The 17270-nt window shown below is 41.7% G+C and overlaps 1 protein-coding gene across 1 annotated transcript in view; it reads left to right on the forward strand.

The window, feature by feature from the left end:
• Positions 1 to 559: 559 nt before the first annotated feature.
• The window catches only part of LOC115129552 (glutamate receptor 2), a 70400-nt gene continuing 53689 nt past the window's right edge, over positions 560 to 17270 (forward strand). Inside the window, exons 1-2 of the mRNA XM_065018688.1 lie at positions 560 to 872; positions 1066 to 1206. Of these exons, the coding sequence (XP_064874760.1) occupies positions 740 to 872; positions 1066 to 1206 (274 nt within the window). The 5' untranslated portion in view covers positions 560 to 739. The remainder of the gene's footprint in view (positions 873 to 1065; positions 1207 to 17270) is intronic.

The following is a 17270-nucleotide window of genomic DNA, read 5'->3' on the forward strand; positions in this document are numbered from 1 at the left end:
AGCTGGCACAGCTACCTGCATTTGAGGATGGCACACACTACCTATGGAATAAGTAAGTTGCCACTCAAACTGGCATGGCTATTTTTCCGCTTAACTGCATGATTTTTTAAAGTTTTTTTGTGATTGTGTCTGATTATCAGCAGGGCACACACAGGTTAATTAATACAAGATGTATTGATGCAATACTTTTCCATGTTAGTGCAGAGTGATACAGTGAGGGCTCAACCGTCAAATAATGATTTGTACAACACGAAGCAAACCCCTGAGATAATGAGATTGTCTCATGGTTTGCCATGACTCGTAGTTCAAAAATGTAAAGTCAAGGGCACACATTTCATCTATTATATACATGCTGAACAAACATGTACACACGCACACACTAATGAGTCGCGAGGCACTGAAGTGGAGCGCACGCTCGGCTCCTCTCGTGTCTTTACGCTTCTCATTAACATTCGTCACTTGTCCATGATGCTGAAAGGATCTCCAGCGCACGGAGCGAAGACGAGCATTGTTCCAGTGCTTAAAGGAGGTATCTACGACTCGCAGGCGGACAGCGCAAGGAGGAGGACCGGAAGAGACGGTTAATTTACATTATAGCATTCCTTCACTGCTGGACCTGGAGCAGGAGCCCTCGTTTTCTATAAAAAAAACACCTGCAGAAAATACTCACCAGTGCATTTTTCCTGACATCAAGTCGCCGATATGTGTCGGATCTAACAAAGACTATTGTTGAGAAACAATGAATATCTCCATTCTTGGGTGGATGTGGGCACTTTTTTTCATGGAAATGCCTAAGTTTATGAATTTATCGGTTTTCGTTCTACCTGTTTTATGGGGTTTGGTGCTTGGTGGCTCTCAAAGTGTACAAATTGGTATGTATATCAAGCAAATTCGTTCATTTGAAGGATAGCCTATATTTTTGGGACATAGGTCCCGCAAGTAGGCTAGGGATTTTGCCAATGCATGATGAAAGCTGGTCATGCAAATTAAATCAAATCAACAATATAACATTTTGGAAAATGCTATACACAAGTATATTGAGATGTCCAATTGTTTCTATTACAGGTGGACTCTTTCCAAGGGGTGCTGATCAGGAATACAGTGCATTTCGGATAGGAATGGGTCTATTCGGCACACCCGAATTCAGATTGACGCCCCATATTGACAATCTGGAAGTAGCAAACAGTTTTGCCGTCACCAATTGTTGTAAGTAACAAATGTAGCCTATGTCAGGTCTCTTTACAAAGTTAACAATGAAATCAATTGTCATCCCCTTCAAATATACCAATAGAAAACACAGCAAAACTATCAATTGATGGATTCAATTAGGCTACTTAGAAACGGTGCATGGAACCACTCAATTAGCGCGTAATTTGTGAGCTTATTTAAGTCGGTGAAACCACATCTGTTGTGGAAAGACATGGACAAGTAGGCTGTTTGTAAAATAATATCTGATGTGGATTAGTGTTCATCTTCTCTCTGTGAGAAATGACAAGGTAAAGTTGGTTTCCACAGTAACAGTAAGTCACAGTGATGCTCCATTGACACAGGCGCGCGTAATGTCTTGCATGACAAGTAGGCACTGGGAGTATCCATTGTAATTACGTATTTTAATCAAATTCAAGACAGTTCTATTATCTTTCGTCAAATATGGTCACAATTTGCAATAGCTTTTCATCTCTATGATAGACATGACCTAGGTTAAAATACATTCACGCCCGTTAATTGAAAATTTGTTTATTGTTCCACATATTTAATAGGCATTTATTAACCGTATTTAGTAAAGGAACTAATCTATATCAGGTAGCCTATGCATTACATGTAGTTCTGTGGATGAGAAAAATAGGCCAAGTGTAATAATTCAATCATTAAGGTTTCTTCCCTCTGGGTATTGAGAGGAGGTTATAGCCTTCTGGACCAGCCTACCACTTCTTGGCCCACATTCGTTATGTTATTAGGTTCTTCAACACAATTTCTTTATATATTGAGAACAATCAACTGAAACAATATATAATATATATATATATATATATTTAAACTGACAATATGTAATAGTAAAAAAAAATAGGTTCGATTTGATCTGTTCACTGAGCTATTAATGAGCGCAGCTCTAAAATGGATGGGCTCCCCATTTCATCTAGCTGTTGCCAAGTGACAGTTCGTTTGGAAAAACGTCTCTGAGGTATTTTATATCAAAACTCAAGGATACTTTTATACCATGTGCATCGATTAGAATCACCGTTTCCACACTTTCCATATAAAAGCTTGTTGTGTTGAATAACCTCAACGCGTCAGATGCCTGATGATGCTGGATCAAGAGAACAGCGACATGTCAGGGACCGCTTTGGGTTCTAAGCAACAACATCAATCCCCATAACTGTTATGTCAGAGGTTGTTCTCATGCAGTAGTGTTACATATGGCTTCATTCAGTAAGTAGTCTACTGTAAATGAGAAGCAGATGGAATCATTGTAACTTACACATTTGCCTCACTTATTATGCACATATGCACTTTACAAAATAGTAACTTTTAGGATCATTATTTCGAAACTCTTCGGTAGGGAAAAGGCTGAAAGCATGTTCTTTGGACATAGGCCTACTGTATCCTATTATTGATAGGTGTCATCATTTATTTGAAAAGAATAGGGACAATAGATCTCACAGGTGGCTGGTCGCACCTTAGTTGGGAAGGACGGGCTCCTAATGGCTGGAATGGAATGGTATCAAGGACATGGTTCCATGTGTTTGATACTATTCCATTCTCTCTATTCCAGCCATTATTAGCCGTCCTCCCTGCCCCAACCTCCTGTGATAGATATGTGATAACCTTGCCTTTAGTCGACGAATTGGTCAACACACACACACACATATATATATGTGTGTTTCCTGTATGCAGACATATATTATTAGAGAGTGAGAGGCTCTTCTCAAGCGTTTGACTATATAGGCTACTCTTTGATCCAATAGATGACACTATACATTAGAAGGCATTACAGTAATTCCCCTTCATATTGAAAACATACATTTTCAGATGAGAAAGCAACATTAAAACTGGGCACAGAGACATTTATAGAAGCCATGTTAAAAATGAGATGGATCATTTTGCTTGTACATTAGCTGAAACAATGTAACCAGTCAATGGGAAATTTTTTCATGAATAGAACGAATGACATCCCTGGGATGAAATACACTCTGATTAGCTAAATCATCAAGCTGTATCGTAGCCCAAAGTACAGTAGAATCCAGGTCAAATTGAAGGCATAAGCTTCCCTTACACGTCTGCCTTGTGGGGATAAGCTAATTCATAAGGAAGTCGATTGACATTTTCTCAGACAATTCTGTACAGGTTATGCAATGAGTCAGATAATAATTCATTTACTCTGATATTGTTGGATATGCTTTCATAGTGACCATAAGAAAAGACAAGAGCTTGTACATTTTTATTCAAGAAAGTCTTGTTGGGCCAGAGTGGTACGTCTACGATGTATGAAAGCAATGCCAGGAGAACCTACTCCTGCCGTAGCTACATTGCGCCATCGTCGAGCGCATTTGGTACGTTCTGGATCTGCTGCCAACTCCAGGAGAGCGGATGGAGGCGGCCACTGTGTGTGACCTGTTTCAAAAGAATCCACACTCCCTCTCTGGGGACTCCTAGAAGAGATACAATGTTGCATGTGAGAAATGTTGATTTAACCCATCAAAAGTCCCTTATTTGACTCATCGTATTGTAATTTCCTACATTTACCTGCATCTGACCTCGTTATGATGTACAGGTAACTGCCAAAATAATATACTGAACAAAAATACAAACGCAAAGTGCAACAATTTCAAAGATTTTACTGAGTTACAGTTCATATAAGACAATCAATCAATTGAAATAAATGCATTATCCCCTAATTTATGGATTTCACATGACTGGGAATAGAGATGGCCCTCAGGATCTCGTCACAGTATCTCTATACATAAAAATTGCCATTGATAAAATTAAATTGTATTCATTGTCCGTAGCTTATGCCTGCCAATACCATAACCCCATCGCCACCATGGGGTACTCTGTTCACAATGTTGACATCAGCAAACCCCTTGCCCACACGACACGTGGTCTGTGGTTGTGAGTCCAGTTGGACGTACTTACAAATTCTCTAAAACGACGTTGGTAGAGAAATTAACATTCAACTCTGGCAACAGCTCTGGTGGACATTCCTGCAGTCAGCATGCCAATTGCATGCTCACTTGAAACATCTGTGGTATTGTATTGTGTGACAGAACTGCACATTTTAGAGTGGCCTTTTATTGTCCCCAGCACCAGGTGTAATGATCATGCTGTTTAATCAGCTTCTTGATAAGCCACACTTGTCAGGTGGATGGATTGTCTTGGAAAATTTGAAATGCTCACTAAAAGGGATGTAAACAAATTTGTGCACAAAACTAAAGAGAAATACGCTTTTTGTGCGTATGGATCATTTATTGGAACTATTGTTTTAGTTCATGAAACATGGGACCAACACTTTACATGTTGCGTTTAGATTTTTGTTCAGTGTAGAAACACTTGAGTAAATGATGGCTACAAAGTATATTGAAAGCAGGTGCTTCCACACAGGTGTGGTTTCTGAGTTAATTAAGTAATTAACATCCCATCATGCTTAGGGTCATGTATTAGAAATGCTGGTCAGGTCATTATTTTGGCTACCATGGGTTCCAATTGGCTCATTCATCCCCTCTGTAACTATTCCCCAGGTCATTTCTGTATGTGAGAATGTGTTCTCAGTCCACTTACCTGGTAAAATAATAGTGACACAAAAATACCCCCATAGGATGACAATGCCCCCATCCACAAGCCACGAGTGGTCATTGAATGGTTTGATGAGCATTAAAACGATGTAAACCATATGCCATGGTCGGCTCAGTCTCCAGATCTCTAACCAATTGAACAAATTCTGGAGCTGCGCCTGCAACAGCGTTTTCCACCACCATCAACAAAACACCAAATGACGGAATTCCTTGTGGAAGAATGGGGTTGCATCCCTCCAATAGAGTTCCAGACTCTTGTAGAATCTATGCCATGGTGTATTGAAGCTGTTCTGGGTTGTAGTGGCCCAATGACCTATTAAGACACTTTATGTTGGTGTTTCCTTTATTTTGGCAGTTACCTTGTTGCAATCATGTCATTTTAAATGTTCACTTATGATCAAATGCAAAAATCTGAATCATGCAGAAAGCATATTCCATGGTCAGTTTATTGTACAATCTTAATTAAATACATTTAAATGCCCTTTTATAGAAGACACTGTAAAATATTAAGTAGGCTAGGAAGTTGGGCCTTTCATAAATCGAGGATAGACAGCCCTCTGTGGACCTTAGCCTGCCCTGAATACTCTCCTTAACCTAGAGTGCATTCGAAATGTCACCCTATTCCCAATGTAGTGCACTAGAACCCTATGGGCCCTGGCCGAAAGTAGTGCACTACATAGGGATAAGGGTGCCATTTGGCACACACATCTCCTTTTAATAATCCTCCATCCACACATACTGTAAGTGGGATGTCTTTTTAAAAACTACACAGAGCTGAAATATCAATTACACACTTGTTCAAAGACTTCACTTCTAGTCTAAGTCGTCTCCTCTTGTCTCATATCACATTGCTTAGCCCGCTCACTGCTTCCGAGGCAGCGAGGTCAAGTCTATTCACGTTGATGTGCTCTATATGGAGTCACAGTGCATACACTGTATGTCACTTGTCCGTCAAAGAAAGTTAGATTAGCGAAACAATAATGAGCTTGATGTTATTGCTTTCTTGCATTTGTAGGCTGCTACTATATGTTCAACTAGTGAGAGGACTCAGCCGTGTTTCGTAATAACCTGTAGCTCAAGTTAAAGTCGCAGATCTCAAATCATCCCTTCCCCATTCCTAACCTTAACTAGTATAGGTGGAAACAGAAAACGGACCATACTGTCGATCAGCGTCAACTTCACCCTCTTCCTCATTCAGCACAACGTCAACATGTCACCCTTATCCCGCAGGATGCGATCTTGATGTGTTCATTCAAATAAAGATGATCTTTAATCTGATCTAGGACCTGATTAAAAAAACACGCCTGGCTCCTACGCACGTCCAGTATCGCTCATCCTTTATCAAACTGTAGCTAGGCTTACGGTACACCAAGGGCACTGTAGCGACACCTATTTACTGTTCCACTCGAGACTCTGAAGGCAGAAGATGGAGCACAATTATGATTGTGTACCAGCCGTCCTTGACATCTGAGACTTATCACCATTATAATAAATAGCTACACTTCAGAACAGCATCTACGACACATGGTAAAAACAATGCTGGACTTATTGTCCTGCCTGGACCCAGTCGTCAAGACGGCACCAAACAAATCTAGTACCAGGTTAATATTGCCCACTTCACCTGATCGAATTCTGTCACATTTGGGCACAGAGGTACAAGTGTGGTGGACAGATCATAACAATATATTTATTTGAGTCCATTGGTAGATGTTTGTGTTCAGAGCCAATTGAGTGATATGTAATACAATGCATGCCTTAAGTGGGTTCAGTCATAGAAATATATTCTATAGCTACGGGTTCAGCAACAGCATATTCATTATATGCATCATAATTCTCTGTCTGGTTTTACCCCTTGATATGCACTGGTCACCATTTAGCTCAGAATTTGGAAGATGCAGTGAAATCCTTAGTACTCCATTAAAAAGGTGTGGAAATGAAGGTCACAAATCAACATCCAGAGGGTGTCTTGTTATTTTTTAAATGTCATCTTTATTTAACTAGGCAAGTCAGTTAAGAATTCATTCTTATTTACAATGACAGCCTACCCTGGCCAAACCTGGATGACACTGGGCCAATTACGCACCACCCTATGGGAATTAATTCTTATTTACAATGACAGCCTACCCCGGCCAACCCTGGATGACACTGGGCCAATTACGTACCGCCCTATGGGACTCCCAACAATGGCCAGATGTGATGCAGCCTGGATTTGAACCAGGGACTGCAGTGAGACCTCTTCCACTGAGAAGCAATGCCTTAGACCGCTGCGCCACTCGGGAGCCCCAGTAACACAATATTTGTATAGTCGATTTGATGCTGGATCAATTTGGAAAACGCATATTATTATTCTGTTTGTTCTAATCGGGATATTTGCTGTAGGGGTGCATTCATTAGCAACACTAGATGCCGAGCTCACTACCCCTCTGATGGAGAGGAATTTTTCGTTTTGATTACGATTTGAATCGGGACGCTGTTGTAGGTTTATTTCTTATTAGTGGAGAGTGGGGTAAGTGGAGCCAAAGGGGTGTGTTAAGCCACCCTTGTTGCTAGGAAACCATACACAAAATGTTTGCCTTGGGGTAAGTTGAGGGAATGGCAAGTTGATCAAATAGAAATGTTTTCTTCCCAGGCATAATGCAAGCCATTGTTGCTGGGATATGAGGTAACAACAGGGCCTGGCCTATGTTAAAAGTGTAAAAAAAACTAAAAAACAGGTACAAAGTTGTTAGGTGTTAAGCCTGCGTTAAAATATGCTTAAAATTATTAAAAGACAAAAGTGATTGTGTTTGGTAAGTAACGATAGACAAAAGGTAGTGGTAATATTTAATTCAGGGAAGAAATTTTTAGGCGTAAGATCTGCCAAGGGACCACTTTTTTTGGACAAGCTATGTTTTAAAAACGTCAACTTACATGAATTCTGATTGTACACAACATCCTGAATTACTGTATATTTAAATATCTTTGTTAGAAATAACAATATTTCCCTTGGCGGAGTGATGATGAATGTAAAAAATGTCTCAACTTAGCCCACTCTCCCCTGTTCTCATCAAAAAGCCTGACATATTTGTGTGTGTGCATTTTTAAAAAACCTTTATTTTACTAGGCAAGTCAGTTAAGAACAAATTCTTACTTTCAATGACAGCCTAGGAACAGTGGGTTTAACTGCCAGAACGACAGATTTGTACCTTGTCAGCTCGGGGATTCGAACTTGCAACCTTTCGGTTGCTGGTCCAACGCTCTAACCACTAGGCTATCCTGCCGCCCCCTGCATGTGTAAGAGAGAGAGGAGAGTGAAAGATCATGATGGGCAGAGAAAGTGGGCAATGGAGGATGGACAGAGCAAGAGGCAGTGAGATAGAAACCCAACCAGACGTAGAAAATAATTGTGAGAAGTATGTTATTCTCTATTCAAGCAACCTATTAAACAGGCTTACGTAATGCCACATATGAGATAGACAAGGAATCTGTGTGCAGCCGAGCAACCAAGGTCCATTAAAGGAGACAGGATGATTCATACCTATCCAAAACCACCATAAGAGGTCTAATCGATAGGGGGGTTAACATCTCAACATCAACTGTTCAGAGGAGACTGATGAATCAGGTCTTCATGGTTGAATTGCTGTAAAGAAAACACTACTGAAGGGTTCGGGGGTTCTCCTCTGTCACGATATGTTTATCTAACCAGCACTCTGCTCCCCTCCCCTTGTACTTGACAGTGAAATTCCAGCCTATTCAATTAAAGAGACCTTGGGTGTTCTTTTTCCTGTGGAACCCTGCAATGCCGTAGGTAGGTGGTAACTCTGTTGCATCTGTCACTCTAGTTGCGGGGAAAGATTTCTGATTGCACCTGCTGCGAGGGGAAGAAAGGGTGGCTGGCTGTGTGTGTGTGTGTGTGTGTGTGTGTGAGTTCTGTTCTTGAAGAGGTACTGTAGATTTCCTCCGTTTGAGACTTCAGAAACATGTAGGAGCTGGAAGATATGCCACACAGACCAGTACAATGAGCTAGAGTGCATACATACAGTACTTTCATTCTCAGAGTTGACCCCCCCCCCCCCGTCTATTTATTATAAGATCTATTTATCCTCCTTCTGTGGCTACGCAGCGACTGGAGAGCGTGGGAGTTGGAGGGAGAGCGGCGGGGGGGATGCATAAATTATCTGACAGTTCGATTTCCACTCGCCTCTAGAAGTAATTGTGCTCCAGCCAATAAAAGGCTTCTAGTACGACTTGACCACAGTTGCGGTGGCAGACAGGGCATGCATGTAAAGGCTTGGTTGGAGGGGGTAGAGGACAGCCCTCTAAGCTTCTTCTCACCCTTCATTTCCAGTTGTTGTTTGTTGTTTATCAATGTCTATCAATTGTTTATCAATGCAGTGGGACCCTTGGTCAGGGTTGTTTTCATTTGGTCCTTGTTAGAGTCAAAACTATATCCGCCTGTACTAACCCGAAACGACACACGCATGTATGGTTTGCTGTAACTTAAAGTTGATGGGTGGTACAGTATCTGTACTGTAGGAAAGGGAGTCAACAGAAATCTGATGTCAGAGACATACACGACCCATTTCACAGTGTTTCAGTAGCTCAACGCAGCCAAGTCTGCGCCACTGTTACCATAGCAACGTGGTGCCAGGCTAGCTCTCCATTGATATATGAGTAGACTGAAGTTGCATTCGTCTTTCTGTAAGGCTTATGCGCCTGAACGTTCCCTGACATCGGTGGTGTTGTTCTTCAAATTACCCAAAGCACAGCAAGTGGAATGACTGATGCACGATGGCGCAATCATCTTTCAGTAATGATCCAACATCATAATAACTTGATTAGTATATCTCTATGGTGACAAACGGAAAATTAGCCTTTGGAATGAACATATGATTTAATTTGTATCTAGCCATGTGATGTGATCTATTCTGAACATTACTGCATGAAAATAATATATTGTATATGTGTTAAATGGTTTGACCAATTATATGTGGTTGGTGTCTCTACAGCACCATAGCAATGAAATGAGAATGCTACATCACGCATGCATGATAAACCAATTTGAGCAGGTATAATTGAGACAATGCGCCCTGAATGTAACTGCAATCATATCCAATAAGGCTTGGGGTTATTTTTGGTAGAATCGACAGAAAGAAGTGTAACACAGGACATATAGGTTAACAATGGGATATCGTTTCTTATTCTTACCAACCAATGTACTGTTCTAATCAACACTGCCAAATCATTGGACAACAGATATTGTCTCAAACCCAGAATGCAAGTGTCACGTTGTCCACAGTATGCCTTTCTATAAATTACATGGAATGTCTCCCCATTTGTCCATATACATTATCTCTTTTCTTTGTGTTTGTAATGTTGTTGTTCCATCCTTTTATATGCACATATTAACAGACAACGCTGAAGGAGTAAGCTTTCACACACATTACTTACAGTATTCAGACATTCAGCGCAAGCAAACAGGGAAAGTGTTTGGTTTCCCTGGCAACCTGGCTATCTGGCTCATTGGATGAATCAGTCTTTCTATAAACGCAGTAGTGCAGTAGTAGCTAACATACCAACATGCCAAGACATCATTAAAGAGAGTGCTGCATGTGTTGGTGGTATATGAATGAAAGGTAATTTTATATATAGTAGCAGTCAAAAGTTTGGACACACTTACTTATTCCAGAGTTTTTCTACGTTGTAGAATAATAGTGAAGACATCAAAACTATGAAATAGTACATATGGAATCCTGTAGTAACCAAAAAAGTGTAAAACAAATCCAAATATATTTTATATTTGAGATTCTTCAAAGTAGCCACCCTTTGCCTTGATGACAGATTTGCACAATCTTGGCATTCTCTCAACCAGCTACATGAGGTAGTCACCTGGAATGCATTTCAATTAACAGGTGTGTCTTGATAAAAGTACATTTTTGGAATTTATTTCCTTCTTAATGTGTTTGAGCCAATCAGTTGTGTTGTGACAAGGTAGGTGTGGTATACAGAAGATAGCCCTGTTTGTAATAGACCAATTCCATATTATGGCAAGAATAGCCCAAACGAGCAAAGAGAAACGATAGTCCATCATTACTTTAACCTCTAACATAAGCATTAAGCCTAGCATTCAGCAGGCAACCTTTTCACAAAAACAAGAAAAGCATTCAAATAAAATCATTTACCTTTGAAGAACTTCGGATGTTTTCAATGACGAGACTCTTAGTTAGATAGCAAATGATCATTTTTTCCCAAAATTTCCGTTTTGTTCATCACGTTTGGCTAAGAAAAAGACCGGAAAATGCAGTCACTTACAATGCTGAACTTTTTTCCAAATTAGCTCCATAATATCGACAGAAACATGGCAAACGTTGTTTAGAATCAATCCTCAAAAGTGTTTTTCACATATCTATTCGATAATCTCTCAGTGGTGGCATTGGCTTCTCATCAGAAGCAAACAGAAAAATACTGCAGCTGGAGATTACGCAATAATTGCGATGGAGGACACCAAGCGACCACCTGGTAGATTTAGTCTCTTATGGTCAATCTTCCAATGATATGCCTACAAAGACGTCACAATGCTGTCGACACCTTGGGGAAGCGAGAGAAAGCCTAAGCTCATTCGTGGCCCATTCACAGCCATATAAGGAGTCATTGGCATGAGGCGGTTTTAAAAAATGCGGCACTTCCTGATTGGATTTTTATCTGGGTTTTTTCTGTAACATCAGTTCTGTGGCACTCACAGACAATATCTTTGCAGTTTTGGAAACGTCAGAGTGTGTTCTTTTCAAAGCTGTCAATTATATGCATAGTCGAGCATCTTTTCGTGACAAAATATCTTGTTTAACCTCTTCAGTCGACCCTCTACTTTTTTGAACATTTTGTTAAAAATCGCGCAACATTTCAGCGCCCTGCTACTCATGCCAGGAATATAGTACGTTCATATGGTTAGAATGTGTGTATAGGAAACCCTCAGACGTTTTTAAAACTGGTTAAATCACGACTGTGGCTATTACATAACGTGCGTTACATCGGAAAGCGCAGGAAAACCTGATCACAGAAAATGGAAATAAATATCCTTGCGCCACTACCGCAATTGTTAACAGTCAGCCGAATTAGATAAGACCGAGCATTCAACTCCCACAGCATCCCCATGTTGTCGAGTATCTTGTGAATTTAATCATCTTTGATTCTTGGTTGAACCGAAAGAGGGGCACCGCTTACCTCCGGTCTCCGCCCAGATCATTCCGGAAGAGCTCTCTCCTGAAATTTTTTCCAAGACGACAGCTAATGATATCTACATCGCCTACGGATGATTTTTATCGCTTATTAACGTTTACTAATACCTAAAGTAGCATTACAAACGTATTTCGAAGTGTTTTGTGAAAGTTTATCGTCTACTTTTTGAATTTTAAAAAATGACGTTACGTTGTGAAATCGCTGTTTTTTTCGTTTATCACACAGTCTACATATAACGATATCTTGGCTTTATATGGCCCGATTTAATCGAAATAAAGACCCAATAGTGTTTATGGGACATCTAGGAGTGCCAACAAAGAAGATGGTGAAAGGTAATGACTGTTTTCTATTTTATTGTGCGGTTTGTGTAACGCCGAAATGCTAATTATTTTGTTTACGTCCCCTGCTGTGCTTTTCTGTTGTAGTGTATTGGTGCATGCTATCAGATAATAGCTTCTCATGCTGTCGCCGAAAAGCATTTAAAAAATCTGACTTGTTGCCTGGATTCACAACGAGTGTAGCTTTAATTTGATACCCTGCATGTGTATTTTAATGAACTTTTGAGTTTTAACTAATACTATTAGCATTTAGCGTAGCACATTTGCATTTCCAGAGATCTAGTTGGGACGCAAGCGTCCCAGGTAGAGGTAAGAGGTTAAAACGGGAACCTTTTTCATCCAAAAATTAAAATAGCGCCCCTATATCCAAGAAGTTAAGACATGAAGGTCAGTCAATCCGTAAAATTTGTGCAGTCGCAAAAACTATCAAGCGCTATGATGAAACTGTATCTCATGAGGACCGACACAGGAAAGGAAGACCCAGAGTTACCTCTGCTGCAGAGGATACTTTATTAGAGATACCAGCCTCAGAAATTGCAACCCAAATAAATGCTTCACCGAGTTCAAGTAACAGACACATCTCAACATCAACTGTTCAGAGGAGACTGATGAATCAGGTCTTCATGGTTGAATTGCTGTAAAGAAAAAACTACTGAAGGATACCAACAAGGAGGAGAGACTTGCTTGGGCCAAGAAACATGAGCAATGGTGAAAATCTGTCGATTGGTCTGATGAGTCCAAATTTGAGATTTTTGTTTCCAAACACTGTGTCTTTGTGAGACGCAGAGTAGGTGAACGGATGATCTCTGTATGTGTGGTACCCACTGTGAAGCATGAAGGAGGAGAGTTAATGGTGTTGGGGTGCTTTGCTTGTGACACAGTCAGTGATTTATTTAGAATTCAAGGAACACTTAACCAGCATTGCTACCATAGCATTCTGCAGCGATACGCCATCCCATATGGGTTGCGCTTAGTGGGACTATTATTTGATTTTCAACAGGACAATGACCCAACACACCTGAAGGCTGTTTAAGGGCTATTTGTCCAAGAAGGAGAGTGATGGAGTGCGGCATCAGATGACCTGGCCTCCACAATCACCAACCTCAACCCAAATGAGATGGTTTGGGATGAGTTGGACTGCAGAGTATAGGAAAAGCATCCAACAAGTGCTCAGCATATGTGGGAACTCCTTCAAGACTGTTGGAAAAGCATTCCTCATGAAGCTGGTTGAGAGAATGCCAAGAGTGTGCAAAGCTGTTATCAAGGGAAAGGGTGGCTACTTTGACTAATCTAAAATCTCAAAGCCACCACCAACTTCGTTTTAGAGAATTTGGCAGTACATCCAACTGAGCTCACAACTGCAGACCACTTGTAACCATGGCAGCCCAGGATCTTCACCTCAGGCTTCTTCACCTGCGGGATCGTCTGAAACCAGCCACCCGCGCAGCTGATGAAACTGAGGAGTATTTCTGTCTGTAATAAAAAAATTACGAATTATAATTGGCTGGACCTAGCTCCCCCTGGCTGCACCCCTGCCCAGTCATGTGAAATCCATAGATTAGGGCCTAATGAATTCATTTCAATTGACTGATTTCCTTACATGAACTGTAACCCAGTAAAATCGTTGACATTGTCACATGTTGCATTTGTATTTTTGTTCAGTATAGATAAGTGACACATACTCAGGGCAGCGCAGGGAACGGGTGCAGCTTGCAAACAGTGACAGCCCCACTTTTCATAAAAGCCTTGTAGCGGTCATAAGGAGAAATAATCAGAAGGAGGGATGCAGGATTAGATACAAAAGGTGGTTGGTTTTCATTGCACAGTGCTGGTGATGGGACACATTTACAATAAAAACGGCTGACTTTAAAATGCCAGTAAACAAAATGTAGTCTTCAAAAGCAAAAACCCTATAAGCATGCAAAACCTGTCTTTACCAACAAGATGAGTCTACCAGGCTCCAATACAACCTCCCCTGACAATTACCACAACCCAAATGAGGATAGCATACCCAAATGGGCACGTAAATACATTTGGCCACACCTATTCTGGCACACAGGCCAGGAGCACGCTGAATCAAATCACACATGTTCACAGTGACAAGACAGCAAACAAATACATCTTATCAAAAAACAATTATCTTAACTTCCACCTTGTGAGTGTTGCTCATGTGCACTATAAACATCGCGTCCACTCAGGATGGTAAGAAAAGGTCAATTAAAACGTAACAATGTAGCCTGTATCAAACATAAATCAGAAATGTCTTAAATGTTGCAATAAACGGTAAGGGAATGGTGAAACCCTAGCAACTATTGTAGTGTAGTATGGCATATGGATAGAACACATATCCTTTAACTTGTGAACGCAACCGCAAATATTTTCATTGTGAAAACAAACTCTCTCAACTAGTATGGGTTTGGAGAGCACACAAGTGAAAAGACGTGTCAGTGCATCTTCAACCGAAAGTTAAGTCCTCAGGCTTTCTCTGCACAAGTCAGAGCCTGGTTTCCCAAAAGCATCTTAAGTCTAAGTTCATTGTTAGAACCTTGGCACTGTAATAAACTGCATCCAGTTTGCTGAGTAGAGTATTGGAAGCTATTTTGTAGATGACATCGCTGAAGTCGAGGATTGGTAGGATAGTCAGTTTTACTAGGGTAAGTTTGGGGAAGTGAGTGAAGGAGGCTTTGTTGCGGAATAGAAAGCCGACTATAGATTTGATTTTAGATTGGAGATGTTTGATATGAGTGTGGAAGGAGAGTTTACAGTCTAGCCAGACACCTAGGTACTTATATATGTCCACATATTCTAGGTCGGAACCATCCAGGGTGGTGATGCTAGTCGGGATGCAGGCAGCGAATGGTTGAAAAACATGCATTTGGTTTTACTAGCGTTTAAGAGCAGTTGGAGGCCACGGAAGGAGTGTTGTACGGCATTGAAGCTCGTTTGGAGGTTAGATAGTACAGTGTCCAAGGACGGGCCGGAAGTATACAGAATGGTGTCGTCTGCGTAGAGGTGGATCAGGGAATCGCCCGCAGCAAGAGCAACATCATTGATATATACAGAAAAAAAGAGTCGGCCCGAGAATTGAACCCTGTGTCACCCCCATAGAGACTGCCAAAGGACCGGACAGCATGCCCTCGGATTTGACACACTGAACTCTGTCTGCAAAGTAGTTGGTGAACCAGGCAAGGCAGTCATTAGAAAAACCGAGGCTACTGAGTCTGCCGATAAGAATATGGTGATTGACAGAGTTGAAAGCCTTGGCCAGGTCGATGAAGACGGCTGCACAGTACTGTCTTTTATCAATGGCGGTTATGATATTGTTTAGTACCTTGAGCGTGGCTGAGGTGCACCCGTGACTGGCTCGGAAACCAGATTGCACAGCGGAGAAGGTACGGTGGGATTTGAGATGGTCAGTGACCTGTTTGTTGACTTGGCTTTCGAAGACCTTAGATAGGCAGGGCAGGATGGATATAGGTCTGTAACAGTTTGGGTCCAGGGTGTCTCCCCGTTTGAAGAGGGGGATGACTGCTGCAGCTTTCCAATCCTTGGGGATCTCAGACGATATGAAAGAGAGGTTAAACAGGCTGGTAATAGGGGTTGCGACAATGGCGGCGGATAGTTTCAGAAATAGAGGGTCCAGATTGTCAAGCCCAGCTGATTTGTACGGGTCCAGGTTTTGCCGCTCTTTCAGAACATCTGCTATCTGGATTTGGGTAAAGGAGAACCTGGAGAGGCTTGGGCGAGTAGCTGTGGGGGGGGGGGGCGGAGCTGTTGGCTGAGGTTGGAGTAGCCAGGAGGAAGGCATGGCCAGCCGTTGAGAAATGCTTGTTGAAGTTTTCGATAATCATGGATTTATCGGTGGTGACCGTGTTACCTAGCCTCAGTGCAGTGGGCAGCTGGGAGGAGGTGCTCTTGTTCTCCATGGACTTTACAGTGTCCCATAACTTTTTTGAGTTAGAGCTACAGGATGCAAATTTCTGCCTGAAGAAGCTGGCCTTTGCTTTCCTGACTGACTGCGTGTATTGGTTCCGGACTATTCGATGCTATTGCAGTCCGCCACAGGATGTTTTTGTGCTGGTCGAGGGCAGTCAGGTCTGGAGTGAACCATCTGTTCTTAGTTCTGCATTTTTTGAACATAGCATGCTTATCTAAAATGGTGAGGAAGTTACTTTTAAAGAATGACCAAGCATCCTCAACTGACGGGATGAGGTCAATATCCTTCCAGGATACCCAGGCCAGGTCGATTAGAAAGGCCTGCTCGCAGAAGTGTTTTAGGGAGCGTTTGACAGTGGTCGTTTGACTGTGGATCCGTAGCGGATACAGGCAATGAGGCAGTGATCGCTGAGATCCTGGTTGAAGACAGCGGAGGTGTATTTGGAGGGCCAGTTGGTCAGGATGACGTCTATGAGGGCGACCTTGTTTACAGATTTAGGGTTGTACCTAGTGCGTTCCTTGATTATTTGTGTGAGATTGAGGGCATCTAGCTTAGAGTGTAGGACTGCCGGGGTGTTAAGCATATCCCAGGTTAGGTCACCTAACAGAACAAACTCTGAAGCTAGATGGGGAGCGATCAATTCACAAATGGTGTCCAGGGCACAGCTGGGAGCTGAGGGGGGTCGGTAACAGGCGGCAACAGTGAGAGACTTATTTCTGGAGAGAGTCATTTTTAAAATTAGTAGTTTGAACTGTTTGGGTATGGACCTGGAAAGTATGACATTAGAAAGTATGACAGTAGACTGCAACTCCTCCCCCTTTGGCAGTTCTATCTTGACGGAAAATTTTATAGTTGGGTATGGAAATCTCAGAATTTTTGGTGGCCTCCCTGAGCCAGGATTCAGACACAGCAAGGACATCAGGGTTAGCAGAGTGTGCTAAAGCAGTGAGTAAAACAAACTTAGGGAGGAGGCTTCTGATGTTGACATGC

The sequence above is a fragment of the Oncorhynchus nerka genome, linkage group LG5, assembly GCF_034236695.1.
Source record: "Oncorhynchus nerka isolate Pitt River linkage group LG5, Oner_Uvic_2.0, whole genome shotgun sequence".
NCBI classification, from domain to species: domain Eukaryota; kingdom Metazoa; phylum Chordata; class Actinopteri; order Salmoniformes; family Salmonidae; genus Oncorhynchus; species Oncorhynchus nerka.